General features: G+C 41.0%; 1 protein-coding gene across 1 annotated transcript in view; it reads left to right on the top strand.

The window, feature by feature from the left end:
* CSTPP1 (centriolar satellite-associated tubulin polyglutamylase complex regulator 1) overlaps nucleotides 1-17,561 on the top strand; it is an 87,252-nt gene that overhangs the window by 58,709 nt on the left and 10,982 nt on the right. Inside the window, exon 4 of the mRNA XM_076344525.1 lies at nucleotides 12,042-12,126. Within this exon, the coding sequence (XP_076200640.1) occupies nucleotides 12,042-12,126 (85 nt within the window). The remainder of the gene's footprint in view (nucleotides 1-12,041; nucleotides 12,127-17,561) is intronic.

Below are 17,561 nucleotides of genomic sequence, written 5' to 3'. Positions count from 1 at the left end.
CTCAGTAGACTACATCACAGCAGCAATCCATCCAGGAGTTTCCACAGAATACTAATCATGCTTCCTTTAGGGGAAATAACTTGCATATCATACCTGGTCAAAATAATTTGCTCACTATGCTAAGCTATCATCCCACCACTAATAAGTTCAGTGACATTCCTTTTTATTGCTCCTGCCATAAAGATATTACAAAGATCCTGAAAAGCCTGACATAATTATGAGGCTGAAAAAGATTAAACAACTGAACTGTATCTATTTTCAGTTTCTACAAGCCAGGTTTACAGTATGGATTCATCTCTACATTTGTCCTCCAGTAGATGGCCTTTTTTTCCCTGTAGAAAGTCCTGTGCGGCAACAAGAAAGTGTCCTTTTTCTTTCCACAACAAGAGCTGCTCTTTTGTCTAGTTTATTACACTTCCCTGATTACCATAATATATGCATACCATCAGTGTTAGGGCATAATGCTGGAGGATTTAGGGCATTTGCCTGAACTTTCCTCCAGCAAAATATTCTTAACTTGTGGTTCATGGTAGATTGTCCATGGAAGTGTATTTAGCTGTAAAATAGGTGGCATTTAAGTTAAACTTTGACAAAGATGCACTATGTCCATGAAAAACTTTCAGGATTAATGGACGTCTGAAGAGTTTAGAACTTGCTGGGCTGAAGCTTAAAGAACGTTAAAAAAAAAAGGCTTTGTTTCATTTTTTAGAAATGAATATCTGTGTTAAATTCTTATTAAACATGTATTTCTCCATGTGAAATACAGAGAAAACCAACTTATTTCCTTCTCTCCCTTCTTCTCAATCTTTTTAAAATTATTATTATTTTTTAGGACACAGAGCTCACTAGAGTATTTTAAGAGTTAAAATCAAGAGACGTTACAGAACCTTAGCCAAAAGCATACCCTTAAAAGGGGTAGTTGGATGCCTTGTTGTTTCAGGTTTCTCTTAGTGCATTCATTCTGTTCTGCATTCAGACCAGTTCTGTAGTGGTAGTCATTTATAATCATTAATCTAGCTCATTGATATTGTAATGCGCTCCAAACATTCTCTGTGGAGCTTACATGCTCCACTGCATTTCCTTCTAAATAACTAATGATGACTTCTTCAGTCTTGTCATTAACCAGATTATCTTCCTCCAGCCAGTTCTCTTATTGATTTGTTTGGTTTGAGGTTCATTTTCTTCTTAAGTTTTTACGCTCATAAAAGAGACTCCGTATCGGTGTGTTTGAGAGCATTTTACATGACTGAACAACACTGCCCAAGCATAGGTCCAGATACTGCAATACTTATTTTTATGAATAGAGGCTTTAACTGTTGACTCAGAGGCTCCTAAAAACAATGTCCTTTCCTTTCAGACTGTTTTCCTCAGCATTATAATTTGTGAAAGAAAATTGGAGAAAACTAGCCAACAGTATGGGTGCTTGGGATTATACTGTATAGCCTGTATATAAATCTATATATAAATATACTGTGCAGTAAAGTCAAAGAATGGCCAGGACTAGGAATGGCTTTCAGTTCTTGGAAGATTCATGTTTAAGTCAGGTAGTCAAATTGTTCCAGGTGAACACAAGTGCACGGAGAAAGATGTGCTAGACCATTCAGTGCTTTGTGGATCACAACCAGCTTGTTGAGTTTCAGCCACAGTGAGTTGACTGCTTTGTGTAGTTGCATACTGGTGTCACTCTTGGTGGCATGTGGGATTCTCCATTCTTCACAAGCCTGAATTTGTCTCTTTCAATGGTTGGGCTCATGATGGACACATTTCAGAGAAGCAGTATCAGAGTGCCTGCTGTGATGACAGCTGTTGGTGAAGGTACAGTTAACTGTTCAGAACTTTGCGGTGAATTATTTAAGAGTCAATGTGGAGCAAGGACAGGGGGAGACACACAAGGCTATCCTTGATCATGATCTAAATTATGCTGAAATGTTTCGTCTCTCTTCCATGGGGTGTTTGTAGCAACTGCACTGTTCCTTGAAAGCCTCTTCCAAACCAGTCGTTAAAAGAGAAAAGTCCAAGACATTTCTGTTTCATTCATTGTTCTGAGAAAATTGTTGACCGTTGCACTTCATGCTTTTACATGCCATGTTGAAGTCTGAAACACTTGGTAGATTCAAGGTATTTGAAAATACCTGATTCTACTGGAACTGGTTCACCGGAACCTTTCATTGGTGTTTCCTGGAAAGGTCGGGCTAGAAGGAAACTGGAAGTCAAGGAGATCTTTGATCTGAGATTGCTACAGCAATCTGCAGCATTTCCATAGTTCATTGTATGTCCTCCTTAACCTCTACCTCCTTTTCTTTTAGGCCAATGTCATAGCTTGCTTCTGCTCCCTGACCCTGTGTGCATGACACAGATGAGCTGTCTGCCAGCTAACTGTATTTCTTGGGGCTCCCAAAGCAGAAAGGAAATACCAAACAGTAACTGAAGACTGTGTGCCTCTCCCTGGCCATAGTCCCATTATTGTCACTAGACCTAGTACATATCTGAGGGGAGGAGGGGTTGTATGTAAGGTCCTGTATTGCATGAGATGCAGCTGCATACCACCTGCCCATTTACTCTGCCCATCTCGTGATGTGTAGCTATGAATTCTTTAGTTGTTTTGAAGATCTTAAGCTTAATGACAACTTGTTTTCTTGAATAGAGGCTGATCCACATCTTGTCTAAAGATTACTGCTGCTGTTTGAGAGCTTGGGGAGTTGTCGATCGTCCTCGCCAGTGAAGTGTTGCCGGCATTCCTGTAGTTCACTATTAAGATTGCTGTGGGTCCCGTTTCAAGTGGTTGAGCAGTCTGCCCCCCAGATGGCCAGAACTCCAACAGGAATGTTTGCTTCTTATTGTTTACATGACCAATTAGCTCTGGCATTGGATTGATTATTTTCTCAATGAGTGACTGAAAACTCCTCAAAGTGCAGAAAAATCAACTGTTGAACAAGATAGAAGTAGTCTAAATCTATCAGTTCACCTATTGCTCAGAAGATCTGCTAGTTACACCTTTAGTGACGTTGCAGTGAAAGGAAAAAATAGTTTCGTAGTCGACACATAGAAAGAATGTCAAATGTCACAGCATTTCAGTTATAAATTACTCTCACTCTGAAATTATACCTTATTTCTAGTTTTGTAGTTTATCTGTCTTAAGAGCCAGTCTTGTGTTGTGTTGTTGTTTTGGTTTGGTTTTGCTATGCCTGTATTTGGTAGATTAAAGTGCCTCTTATTATCTGATGTCATTTCCCTTGTAGCTACCTACAGACCGAGGATTACCAGGGGTGATCTCTGCTGTTCCACAGGCTTACAGTTACCCAAGAATATACAGCATATTTATAATCACACTTAACTTCAGATGTTAGGACATTCTTAACATTTTTTACTTGGCTTTTTAATGCCTCTAAAACATGAGGGGAAGTAATATATTTTCATACTCTAGTCCACAAAACTAGCCTCTTTGCTTCAGACCTATGTCCTTTGGAGAAGGCTAAATGTCCTTTTGGATCATATTCAATGAGCTGAGCATATCTTCAGGATTATATGTGCTTCAGAATATGCACAGAATTATCTTTGCAAATGTTAAAGAAAGCTGCATGGAGAAAATTGTATGTCTGTGTAGTAAATAAAATTTAAGCCACTGTTTGGTTGCTGTAGTCAATAACATACCGGAAAATTTAAACCAGGTTCTTTTGATTGTCATCTGTCTTCTTTTTCTACTTCTGGAAATACTGACAGAATTTGTGGCTGCTTCTCCTTTCTTATTGTTTGCTGTTCTTGCACTTCAGGAACTCTGAATTTGTTAAGCTCCAACTTCATTCAAAGTCCCATCCTATAGTTAAAACAAGTAATTAAAGAGTTAATGTTGTCTTTAGGTATAGTGTTAAGGTTCCCAAAGTAGGTAGAAAGTTCAAACTTGAGTCATGTTTCAGGCTGTCTGTGGATTCCGGAATACCACACTGCATCAGTTAAACTCTTCCACTATTGGAATGTTTTCTTTACAGTCATGAGAGCTGAGAACTTTTTTTATTTTTCTAATGAAAGTTTAAATTTTTCAGTTTGTGGATGTGCCATGCTAGCCACATAAGCACGCCAGATGATAGCCTTGCACTGTACCTTTGGCACAGCTCATCCTGCCCTGAGTAACATTCACTCAAAGCTGAAGTAATACTGCCACATGAAACGTTTGATACTGAAGGATAATTATGGTGAATTTGAAAGGGACTAGAGGATGATTAAAGTTTGTATAAACAGCAAGATTCTGGATATTGGAGATAGAATTGGAGCAGTTCTGTATAAATTCATTTTTTGTTTTTGTTAATCTGGCAAGTCGTTTATTGATAAAAGGGCTCAAGATCAAAGGGCAGAAAAACAATCACACCATCTAGAGGATTTTACTCCTTAAAAACCCTTCAGCTCGCTCAAAATATGGTGCTACTGGAGCTTTTCCCGTAATAAGGCTGCTTTTCAGTGAAATTACTGTTCATATGAACTGTCCAGATTCCCTCCAGAACAAATGAATTCATTCTTCACATCAGCTGCAGCTGAATCTTTTCCTTCTTACCTGAGAGCCTCAAAACTAGCTTTCTGCTCAACCACAGTGCTAATCCCCTCTAACTGTTCTCTTTTGCAGCACTTCCCCAACAAATAATTTTAGGTCAGTCTGCTTAACTCTCCGCTATATTTGTCCTGAGTCTGACACAGGTTGTTCCAGGCATATCTCGCTAAATCTTTGTCACTCTTTGCTTTTTCACATCATAAGCTGGGTCTTTTCTACCTGTTGTCAACCTGTCTAAGGAGTCACCTGTCTAAGTCTGCTGTTTGCAGCCATGCTCCTTTTGTAAAGTGCAAAACATCTTGTTTGTGAAGACTACTTGCCTGCAGCAGCACCCTTACATCTGGCAGGATTTTGCTAGTATTCTCATAGGTCAGGATAGGCAAGGCAGGGTGCCCCCAGTGCTGCAGGTACCCTCCTGGAAGAACATCCCCCCCAGACCCAAACTCTAGCAACTCTGAGAATTCTTCAGTTACCCTGTCTGGTTATGCTGTCATGTCAGACACAAAGTCTTCTGGGGTCCTTTCCTGAGGATGCCCTGGGATCCCTTCTGGAAGGACCTAAATGGTATCAGAGGAAAGAGCAGATGGGGTTTGTGAATAACCTGAACTCATCTGCCTGCTTGGATAGTAAGGATGCCAAAAGTTCTGTCTTAAGAGTGTGTCTGACAACAGAGTGTTCACAAACCGTTTTAGCAGGTACCTAGCTGAACCTACTTTTAATTAGGAGGATCATTAATCCTATGACAATGCCTTGCATACATCCTGGACTTTAAGAATTAAAACATCTTAAGCAGGGAATTATCTGAGCCTATCTTAACAATTTATCTCTGCTGAGGAGGGGACGTTCTGCTCCACCTTCTTCTCTCTTCCCTGCACCTGGCCATGCCCTTCCACAGCTTGCTTTGCATGAGCTTTCATCAGATATTTCTGAGAGTCAGTTCAATTCACTAGCCCAGGAAAAAAGTTGAATTTTCTCAGCAAGGGGCCTGCTGCGTGCCAGAGCTGGTACAAGGGGTGGTTCCGAACCACATGGCCAGCAGCAAGTGGTGGGAAAGCAAAGAAGAGAGCGTGGAGTGAGACCTGCCCCTTTCAACAGGAGTAAGGTTTTAGATTGGCTTAGCTGCTTGTTGAACTTCACCATCAGGAAGGCAGAGGTAATGCATCCAGTTATTAAAACTAAGAAAATTTTTTTTTTGTTAGTATCTAATGAGATTGAGCCAGACGTTGGTACAAAGCCATATAGTCTTTTAAAGCTACTTATGTCCAAGACTCCATGTAAAGCACAGATTCTTACTTTGATCCATGAAACATGACCATTACCCTCTTTAAACTATTCACTAGAAACCTTCCTTTAAAAAATGAAGTTGGTTTTGTGCTCACCTGGCACAAATCTTTGGCTTCTAGTGCATTTCCTGTTGCTTAACTACTGCTTAACTTGTTGTTACTACAAGTGGGTCTCTCTCAGTTTTCTTCTGATTTTCCTGTGATCTTAGGTCTATTTTCTAATGATTGTGGGAGCTGTCTGTACACTTCAAGAGCAGAATGAATCCTGCTGTACACATCTTACATGAACGTGCTTATGCAACTTAAGGGGAAAGTGTGTGAGTGCTTTCTCTTTATTGTTTAGTTTATATTTATTTAACCTTCCAACTCAAATTATGGGAATAATTATGTGGCCCACTGTTTCATTTTTTGTTTGTTCAAAAAATAAGGAAAATCAATTTTTAAAATTAGACAAATGCACGTTCTGGATCTGGTTTTTGTTTATTTTATATCTCCTCTTGTCAGTGGAAAAAGCGAATTAGTCAAAGAAACAGCCCTTGAATGTTTTTATTTTGTTTCAAATTCTTATTTAAACAATGATTCTCAATGAAAAGGAACAGATCTTATTCATGATAGGTCATAAAATCTCTCTGCAAAATTTTATAAATGATTGAAAAGGAAGAAATGTTTTTTTTTTAAGAGTAGAAAGTTTTATGAGGAAGAAATAGGGTTTTTACACAGCTGTATATCGCTGTTTAGGTCCTACACATGGATTAATTTTCCTAGAATTGTTAGTTTTCTGTTTGTTACTAGCACTAGATATATGGAGAGATGAAGAAATTGGGCTATAGGTATCTTGTGAACAAGGCATGCGCAGAGCATAGCCTATTAGCCAGATGTGAGGTGTGAAGTTGCAGTATTATCAATACTCATGTTTATATTCAGTTTTTTGTAAAATCGCAGCTCCTAGAGACAGCACAAGAACACCTAGACTTTTATTTTTAGGGACTTTTGTTTGGTTTTGTTCTTTTCTACAAAGCTGCAAGCTTGCACGGATATAGAGAGAATCCTAAGGATGTGATACTTACTTGTACCAGAAACGCTAAAAAACTAAAGGCCAGGAAAGACTCTCCCAACATTTTAAAAAAACAGTATTATTTATTAGGCTGTTCTGTTATATTTCCAGGAGACTGATTTACAGCTCTGTGACTTTATGACTCTTGAATGACTTCATGACTGTGGTAGAAAAGCAACCTGTGGGAATTGTGTGTCCTACCATAATCCGAAGGGGAAGGCTACACTGCCCAGGGCTCCAGCCTGCTTGGATAGTGGTTGTACATGAAAGATGATGGGAATAGGGAACTTTAATGTATATTCATCAAGGTAATCCTTGTGTTTCTGGGAAGTTACTAATGTGACTTTTTGGGGCAGATTTCATACACCAACTGCAGTAAATATTCTCCTACTGCTTTGGGCATATTTATAGCTGTCATAGTGTTGTGACAGCATTGTAGATAGCTACTTCTTGTGCCGAAAGCAGCCTAGATACAGCAGCAATGACTGCAATTCAGGCTAAGTCCTAAATATTTATTGGCTTCCTGGGTAGGTTTTACAGCCTTCACTGAGCTCCAGGCTTCTGTGGTTAGGCTGCTGTCGGTATGAAAGATAACTAGTTTAAAGATAGCTCAGGTGTGTCTACACTTCACTCACGACACTGGCAGCAGCATAAATGCATCATTTAGCATTCCTAGAGTTTGCATCGCTTCGTGTCAGGTGCCATCTGTCAGCCACATACAAACCAGAAACGAAGCTGGTAAAAACAATATGTGTTTTGAAAGCCAGGGAAATACAAAGCAGCTGCCTTCATGTTTCTCCAAGGTAGGCCATTTTTATCCAGAAAGTGGTATTTGTTTTCTAAGGCTGTACCACATGGACAAACTTCCTTCTCCGCTATGCCTCTGAAACATGAGGAAGAGTCTGCCTCAGGCACTAAAAGACGATATACTACTCACAGTGAGATCTGTAGGAAAGAGTCAGGATTTTGCTAGTGGCGCAGTAGCAGTACAGGCTGGGCAGGAGTTTGAAGACCAGTACAGCAAAAATTATGACTGAACAGTTAAAGTACTTCCTGTGCAACTCTAGCCGTACCACTTTACTTTTCTGTACTTACTCTATTAAACCTTCCATCTCCTTCTTAGTGTACTGCTGTTTTAAAATCACTTTGGAATTTGTTATTAGCTGCTTTGCAGTAGAAGAGCAAAGTGTTATGTTCAGCTGTAAATGAACATGGTTAACATGCAGATTGCAATCAGTCTCTCTCCATCCTTAAGCACATGGTATGACCAAGTTTGTTCCACTGGGAGAGCATGGCAGAGTGCATACGGCTCACTGCCCTGTGCTGTGGGGTCAGATTTAAACTCTCCGTGATTTGCTTCATTTGTTACTGGAACTTGAGATACAGTAATTTGTGGTAGCAACCAAAGTAGCAGTTGTGGATTCCAGTTTTCACTCATTCTGACTGGTACCTTCCTTCTTTTCTTTCTTTCTTCATCATGCAGCATTGAACACTATTTACTCAGCTGTGGCCTGGAGACAGGAAGGAGCAATGTGGTCATGCACCAAAACTGCCCTTGTTTATTCCAAGCAGCTCTTGGCAGACAATATGGTGCATGGGCAAATGTAATTTTCTGGATGGTCTTCACTGACCTTGCTGTAGGGGATGGGAAAAAAGTCATCACAGCAAACTGTAGACACCTCCTAAGCTCTGTGGTGATCCCCCTTCCTGTGTAATAGGTACCCATCTGTAGTCTGAGAAATTAATATGATTTATTGGTCAGGCGCCTGGGGTGTCTACAGGCTGAGTTGTGTTGCGGCCTAAAAGAGTCTGCCTGCGTACTTCAGTGACTAATTTGGTGTCGTTTCTCCAGGCATAAGAAGCAAAAGGCTTCTTTCTTTAGAGAAGGGACTTCTCTGTACCACTTCAGCTTTGTGTGCAGTTCCCATCTAAATAGACCATTTGCTCAAAGACTGAAACTGTAATTAATTCCACTTTTATTGACAATGAACTTCACCCTCTGATGTGCTGGCTGGAGAGGATCTCTGCCACCCTTTCCCAAAGTCTTTTTGAGCAGACTTCTGCTTTTGCTCTATGTTGTTTTGTGATGGAGGAGTAAGGATGATGCTGTGACTTGGTATAAAGAGGGAGAAGAAAAAGACAGCGTAAATTATTATAAGTTTTAAAAGTATGTTATTTCCAGCAAGTGAGCGATCTCTACTTAAGCCTCAAAACTAATGCTTGCTTAGGGCCCAGTTACCCTTTCAAGCTGCTTTTGTCTAGCAACCTGACAGGGACTGCGAACAAAGTCCAACTTTCTCAGGAAACCTCATCCTTCAAAAAACCCTTAAACTCCTTCACCTTTGGGGGGAGAAAAGAGGAAGCTAAGATTCAGAATTAATGAAAAGGTCTTCGCTGATTAAAGTGGGCAGATTATCCTCCTAGAGCCTGTCTGTTATGAATGCATGAGGGATGCTTTGTACACTGCTGGACACCACACTGTGAAAATCTAACGGGGATCAAAGCAGAGCAACAGATATGACTGGGCTAGGTAGGGAGGGGTGTAGAGGGTAAGATAAATTTAAACAGATTTAACTTTAAATAAATATAGTTATCAGTTAAATAGATTGAATAAGATACAGTATGAAGAAAGGGTTGACAAATGAAAGGAAAAAATAATGGAGAGCAAGAGGTATAAGGATGCATAAATAGGAATTTGAACTTAAGCAAACAAAAAATGTAAATTGAGTATTGCATAAAGCTTCCAAATGGTGTGACTCCTTCAAACCAACATGTAGACTTTTTTAGACAAAGATCGGAAGTTTAATGCCCAGCATTATTCAAAGCTAGGTTTAGAAAGCCTTGAAGAGTAGTTGTAAGAGGTCCATACTGTCCTCTTAAATTATGAGAAATTGTCTGTTTCAAAAGAGCCTTTTTATTCCCAACCTCTCTGTTTTCCTGTAACCTGCTTCCTATGCTGAGCCTGTTGAAGATGATTTCATGAGGTACTTGCATGTACCTCAAATGATCAGATAGTTTTCTTAAGAACTTAGGACCAAAATCTCTGTTGCTATAAATGACTGTTGATCTAACAAAATAACAGAGAAGAAAATTTTCTTTCCTCTCTGTTGTGTCATGAAGGAGAAATAGTGAGCTGAAAATTCAGTTAAAAATACGCATCTTCCTGCTCATGATAACTGGGACTTTTTCAATAATATACTTTTGCAGTTATACGTAAAACTTGTTGATACTTTCCTTGATGACATTCAAGGAACTGATTAGCTAACACTGCAGGAGAAAACCCCACCATTCCACTGGATACCAGCATTAACCCAAACTTAGATATATGCTGACTGAAGGACCAAGTAGTATCTGCAATAGAGAGCAGCCTCTGATTTGTGTTTTAGTAAGAAATGACAATACAAATAAGTTAGAGTGCCCTCCATATTCTCCCAGACATCTGTAATTTCACTGCAGTCACAGAAATTTAATTCAGCTCAGCATTCAAGTTTTGGAAGAAGAGAGATTCTGATGTATTTATCTTTACAGTAGAATAGGTTGCACAAATCCCCACAATGGTATTGTAGTTCTGCACAGGCTGGGACTTCCTTGTGTTATAGCAGATTTCTGATTGCAGAGTTGGCTTTTCGAGACAGAGCAAAATCTTTCTTCTCAGCATGCAAAATAACCTTTTCATGGCATGACCCTAAACCTAAGGTGCTTCATGAGATAGAAGGTCCTCCCAAGAGCAGTGCAAAGTATAGTAGTCTAGAGAGTGTCTATAATGGATATCAAAGAATCTGACAACAGTGTTTTTCAGCTATAGGGTTTCCTGAACTGAAGAGAAAAATAGTAGCTCTCTCCTCTCTTTCTTCCACTTCCCTGGCTAATAATGTAGGTAAAGGAAAAGTCTATAACTTGATTTTGGTGACAGTCCTCCTGCAGTATTTCTTTAGTCAGCATTGAAAATATTCATTTGGCTGGGTTGGATGTCGCAGTGAAATGTCCCTTTGATACTGCATACCTGCCTCTTGAAACATCTGACAAAGGCGTAGCATTTTCCCTTTCTCTCACTTTTGTTGAACTGCCAGGCTTTGAGGAGTTGTGGAGATATGGAGAAGTTGTGGCTATCATCTGGGACAAGGTTGATTATTTGGATGGGAGCCTAAGGAAGGCTAAGATGTGTCTGTGAAAAAAGAACTCATCCTCTGTACCTCAGTCCTAATGCCTGTGCCCTTTGGATCCCCTCCCTGACTGCTGCTTGGCTCTACTTCCACCCCTGACTCTTTCTTCCATACTTTGCATTCTTCTGTATATAGAAGTACTGCAAAATTGCTGCTGTTCAGCTAGTCTTCTCCTTAGCTCTAGTCCACAGCCTTTTGGACTATGAACATACAATCATGTAGGGCTTTTTGACATAAGTATGTTTCCATTCCCTTGGGATCCTATAAGCTTCCTTAAGAGTCACCTCTCTTAGACTCCTCCTGCTGAACCACAGAGGCCTTTCTTGACCAGTCTTTCACAAAGCTGCTCTCTAAAACATGAATCATTTGATTGGTTTTCTTGTGGTTTTTGGATCTTCGTTCTGTGCTTCCTATAATACGGTGACCAGATTTGTACACATTATTCCAAAAGAGACCATCCAGCTGCCTTACCGAATGCCAAAGTAATAATGTCTGTGGTTTATACTCTGTAGTCTTCCATACACAACCCAAAAACCTTGTTTGCCTTTGTTACTGCTGCCAGATGTTCTGTGGATGGTTTTCAGGCGTATTGTGGTGAATGTCACCATGCCAGTGAATTTCAGCAAATTTAAGCAACTTTGAAATTATTCCTTTTTCCACATGGTTATATTCAAGTCAAACCAAACTGTGTTCTCACTTGAAACTGCCCTGTTTTGGTTACCTCTTTTTCACACTGAATCACTACCTGTTACCAGTTTCTCTGCAGGAGTCTCTTCAATAGGATTTCCCCTTTATCAGGCCTCTTTCTGATTGTCTTTGCTGGAAACTCCATCTGAAGAGCTCAGTTCTGAGGGTCTAGGGAGCAGTTATATTGTCATTAGTATTCAGTCTACTTGAATTGAGAATAGAAGGGAATATGAGGGGTTTTTTCTAGAGAGGAAGCAAGGGGAGGGAACAGCCTGTAAAAGAATTACGATGTTCTCACCTCTTTTTTCCTGCAGATTTGCTGACAGCGCAGGAATACCACTGCCTGCTGCAGCTGCTCTGCCCTGACTTCCCAATGGAACTCACTCAGAAAGCAGCAAGGTGAGTCCTCATCCTCTCTTTTAAGGCAAGATCAGTCCTACATAGATGGACTTAGGAACTAGATCTGTGGGTAAAGGTTATGGACAGGGACCTTCAGCTTTTAAGATTTTGGGGAAAAGAGATACCATGTTTTGAGGCTAAGAACAGGGTGTTTTTCTAGTAATGAGAAAGAGTGTATCTTTAAGGTATACAGGGACTGAAATATCAGTGCAGAATGCTGCTGCTGGCTCGAAGTTCAGAAGATGAGTTGCATATAAAAGAATGTTAGCCAATGTGTTTTTTTAACTGACATGATTTTAAACTCTATTTTAAATAATGTTTACCATTTTTAAAATGTGTTCCCCCCCTGCCCCAGCTTCCTATGGTTGATCATGTTTAAAAGGTACTAACTTCTGAAGGATTGCCAGTGTTCTAAAGTACATTAGCTAACAACATGGTAGCTAATCTGTTTGAAATTTTATTTTAATCTAGACAAGGCCTAAAGCAGGTAGATGGCTCAGGGCACTGATAACGTGATATGGAATTTTTTACTGATAGTGCTTGCTGGTTCCAGTCCAGCCCAGGCAGTTGATTATTAACTATCTGATAGTGAAAATGTAATAAGCTATATGCATCTGTTGGGGTGGGGGGTCAGGTCAGAATCATCTCAGTAGGAATGCGTGCGCGCGCGCACACACACACACTCATATATAATCACAGCAAGGTTACTGAATAAATGCTCTCATTCCTAGCCATCTCAGCAGAGGGGGCATGGAAATGTAACTTTTTTCATGGACCTAGATACGACATTTGGAAACAGGATCCAGGCACACAAGCGGGATATTAGCTGCTGCTTAAGTTGTTCATGGCCTAAATAATGAAAAGGTCCTCATTTTCTGTTTGTCATTCTGTCATCTTTCTTCAGCATCAGTCCCATGAAAATTGTATTAAGAAAGGAGAGAGAAAAAGAGAAGTGTTATCCATCTGCTAGTACTTCCACTTGGCTGATTCTCTAGATTCTTCCCTGGCTCCTATGTACTGCTATCTGAATTGAACTGCAGTTCAACTGAGTGTTGGCTCAATTAAAACTAAAAGTGGAGCACCACTTTTCCCTCTAACTCATCAGTAGGCCTTTGGGGCTCCACAGAGTACAGTTGCTTGGCCTCCAATGCCAGACTAAGAAAGAATGCTAACCCTGTAGCAGGGATATATCTGCTGCTTCCTTTCATGGAGGTACAAAAGCACCAGTCCTATGCGCTGGTGTGTATTTCACAGGGTTCCAGCTGAGCTGAGCAGGAATTTGTGATGGTGCATGAAAGGAGACTTCAGCATATCTACACATGTTATGATGTTTGTGTCAAGGAATTTAATCCACAAGGCTGCTGTAAACTAGAGGCCCCATTGAGGGGCCTGCTGCACTGTGCCGTAGAGACAGACAAGCAGGCTTTGGGAGCAGGTGTTGGAGAGAAATGAGATCTCTGTCAGAGGCACCCAGGCTCAGGTGGGGATGACCTCACTCCTACTTTTGGCTGGCTAGAGATTTACTTACACATTGCTACTATTCTGTTACAAGCTAATCTAGTTGAACAATTTTAATAAAACTTGTCATATTTCTAAACCATCTTTCTCTTTCCTTCCAACTGTTGCTCGCTCTCTTGTCCTTTTTCTGGTCTACACTTCCCATTGTCCTCCTTGGTCTCTGCCAGTTAGAAAGGTGAACTCTGCAGGCTGTCTTCCGGCACCAGTTGATTGAGTCCTAGCAAAGCATGAATGTCACATGCAAACCTACTGATACTGTTCCTCCTTCAGTCTGCACACCCCCAACGGTTTTGTTGCTAATTTGCTTGGGAAAGGAATTAAGTAAAGTAGTGGCGGGAGTAGCCACAGCATTCACTGATACAGCCAGGACCTGTGTAATTATTGGCGCTTTTGGGAAGAGGGCAGTCATAGCTGTAGTCTCAGTGCTGCATGACTGAGATGATCTCACAGCACGGTGCACTTCACTCATCCAGGAGCTGTTGCTATGCACTGATAACAAACACTGGGAGTAAGATTGGGAAATGTCAGAGCAGAAGAACAGAGGCTACAACAATATAGGTTTTATTAGCATTACACCAGAGCGCTCCATTTTTCTGTTCCTGGTGCCGTACAAATGCAGAAGTCATACCCAAAAAAGAACCAGGCTATCTGTGTCTGTGAGGTTTCTTGAATGTTTTTTTCTTCAAAGGGCTATAGCCATTAGCAGATTGAAGATTTTAATCTACAGAGATACCTTAGATCTTCAGAGACACCTTTTGGCTTTCTGAATCTTGAAATTGCAGAAGGATACAAAATGAAGGGATTTTTCTGGTTTGATGCCATGATTTCAAGATCTGTACCTGAGCACTGACTTCTCTTGTAACAGAAACACAAGGAACTCGCTGCCTGCATTTGAGTAACGGGAGCTGAGTAGTTCACAGCTTCCTATGCTGTTTTATGTGGTATGGGCGCTCATGTTGCACTGATCAGTGCTAATGGAAGTGGGGCTTGCAAGTCTGTACCCCTGTTGTTAAAAGATTGCCTGAGAGTGCAGATCTTGCCCTTTTTGTATGTTCCGCTTATTTTTGCCTCCATGTATCAGTAAACAAACCAAGTCCCTGAAGACTCATTTGAGCCAGCCTCGCCTTAAGACAGATTCTGTCAGTTGGCCTTTAATGGTAGCAGAGAACAGTAAAAGTCCTTTCAACTTGCCTGGTCTAGAGTTTGTCCTGGGGACATCCTGTCTAGTCTGGGTTTCTGAGATTTTAACCGCAATCAGTAGATCATAAAGTTTCCCCATTGGCACAGTAGCAAGGCTTTCCTGCCAGCCAAACCCTCTTGAACCCTGAAAGACCACTACACCCTTTACCAGAGCCCGTCAAGTGTAGGCATCTTTCTTCAGTCCTTTCCAAAGTTTATCCTTGATTTTCATTATTCATTGAGTGCTGACTACTAACTTTGTAAGTAAGTCTGTGCCCCTGAGGGCTTAAAGTCTAATTTGGACAAGAAAGAATGAATAAGGAATCCCTTGAAATATCAGCTACCTGATGAACTCTTCTGAGTTGCAGTTCAGACTTTCAGATTTCGTCCTTAGTTTTGGTCCTGCTGTCTGGGTTACAGTCCATGGCTAGGATTCTCTCTGTGCCAGATATTTCAGAGAAGAGGTGCAGATATGATGCTCTCCCAGCTTCCCTGACTGCTGGGGAAATAGCCAGCTGCAGTCAATCTCCTCATAAATGATTGTATTGGATTTAAAGACTTCTCAACATTTCCGGAGTGCAGACTCCTGGGCCAAGTGGAGTCAGTAACCCAGCACCAGAGTGCACCTGCTTCTATTTAGACGCTCCTCCGTCACATATGTGCCGTACAGTTTTCCTTAGAGGCTTCTTGCTGTCTTTAATAGCAAGAAATGTCTAGCAAATTCTCAGACCTCTGCCTACTTCCTCATGCTCTCTCCTCTGAGAAAGAGACTGGGACTTGGTGCTGCAGAGCACATCCATTGACCATAGCTTTAGATTTAACAAGTGAAATGAGTTGATTGTCATGAAAGTGATGTAATAATTGTCTTTCTGCATAATGAACACATAAAAAACCTCTCCACTGTTGTTCTCCTGCATCTCCAGGATGGAGAAATGCACTGGCAAAAGCTTTGGAGTTTGTGCTTTGAGGGTATCTAGGAGACAGACCATCATTTCAAAGGAGGGAGTGCAGCTCATCAGCGATGTGGCCCATCGCACTTCCAGTGCTTAAATAGTGGTTGGAAATGCCAGTGGCTAAGCAGTATTGCCTGAGAGATGAAGATGCTCTGCCTGCCAGCTTCAAAGCCATTTCCTTGATGTGGCCACTGACAATCTCAGTAACATGCTTATTAGTGAGAATTAAGAACTGAAGCTGCTGCTTCTTTAGACAGAAGGAGGAGGAGGCTTCTGGAGCATAATAAATAAATCAGAAGCACTTTGACATCTTCAAAGGGTTTTGTTTTAAATACTGGCTTTTCTCCTGGGGACCCTCTTAGCCCCAGTCTTTCTTCTTTGAGATAATTAATCCAAGCTGCTCTGCATGTTTGATTTTGCCACAGTGAACAGAACTGGTCTGAGTGGCAGGGAAGTCTTGCAAGATCCTGTAAGTCTTCTAGGTCAGCCTCCCACACAGCTCCCTGGAGTCTTTTACATGAGACAGAACAGTGTTTCCCCAGCAATGTGTTTAGACCATTGATGCTGGATGAGTTGGTCCGTGGATTGCATTTGGCCCTGTGTTCGAAAGGGTCCTACTAGATGACCCATGCTTTGGCTATAATGAACTGGTAATCCTTCTCATATGACATGATATGCCAGATACTGACTGTATGGGGTCAGTAGACCTGCACACAGTTGAAAAGAAGTACCAACTACCTTTCTTTAGCATTGTCCAAATACTGTTTTTTCCCATCAAAATGGAGTGTTTCCTTCTGTTTTCCAGTCTGAGCTGTCATTGATCAGCCCAAGTTTGATTTTTCCCCACTTCAGAGACTGACCTTTTCATCCTTATGTAGTGGCAGTGGCCAGAGCATTGTTTTTGTTTTCATGTTTATGAACATTTTTGCCCTAACTTACTTCTGAAATCCAGAGTTTTTTCCTGAAAGGAGGAGTTGGACTTTGCTATCACTTATACTTCATCTTTATGGCCTGTGGCTGATACTTTCCATATTCATGAAGTATGCTTCAAAATAGGGATGCATGTAGCTCCCTACATGCACCTGGGGCTTAGCAGAGAGAAAGAAGACATTGTCCCTGGCCCAAGAAGTCTTCAGTTTCCATGAAATTTGACCTGACAGTCAAATGATAGACCTGATAGATATGAAGAGAGACTGATTCATTCATCAGGAAGGGAGGATAGGATGTTCACAGTTTGTAATTAGAAAGCTGATTGTTGGCGCAATGTTATTTCCTCTGTAGTCAAGTGGAGTTTGTTTGAGTATAGATTGGGAGTTAGTAACTGTTGTTATCCTTATGAATCTGAAAATATCCCAGTTTGATGAACTCTGGTATACAGAGGAATAGCATAAGTCTCGTTCTGCTTACACCAGTTTAATACTCGTGTAACTGTCTTGGCTGTAGCACAGTTACTCTTCATATAGCCATGTGAACCAGCCTTGCAGGTTTTATACCAGTGTTCGTTCCACTGTGTCCACCAGGCTTTGAATGCTTGACATCCATGTCACGCTGCTCTGTTCACACTGTAGCTGAAGTGTGTGATAGCACTGACATTCAGGATCTTCTCCACGCTGCAGGTTCTTAAGCTGCCTTCATTTTATATTAGGGTGTCCACATCCATGCAGCAGTGGGTGTTCCTATTCCTCTCTCTTAACCTCTTACACTGGGCCAAGCCACTAGCGATCCTCAGTTGCACATAGCTCCCTAGCTGCACTTTCTCTAGATCTGGGGTTCCTGGTTACAGAC

Source organism: Aptenodytes patagonicus, chromosome 7, assembly GCF_965638725.1.
Source record: "Aptenodytes patagonicus chromosome 7, bAptPat1.pri.cur, whole genome shotgun sequence".
Lineage (NCBI taxonomy): Eukaryota > Metazoa > Chordata > Aves > Sphenisciformes > Spheniscidae > Aptenodytes > Aptenodytes patagonicus.
Note: the sequence above shows the minus strand (reverse complement) of the source record. Positions and strands in the feature narration are given on the sequence as shown.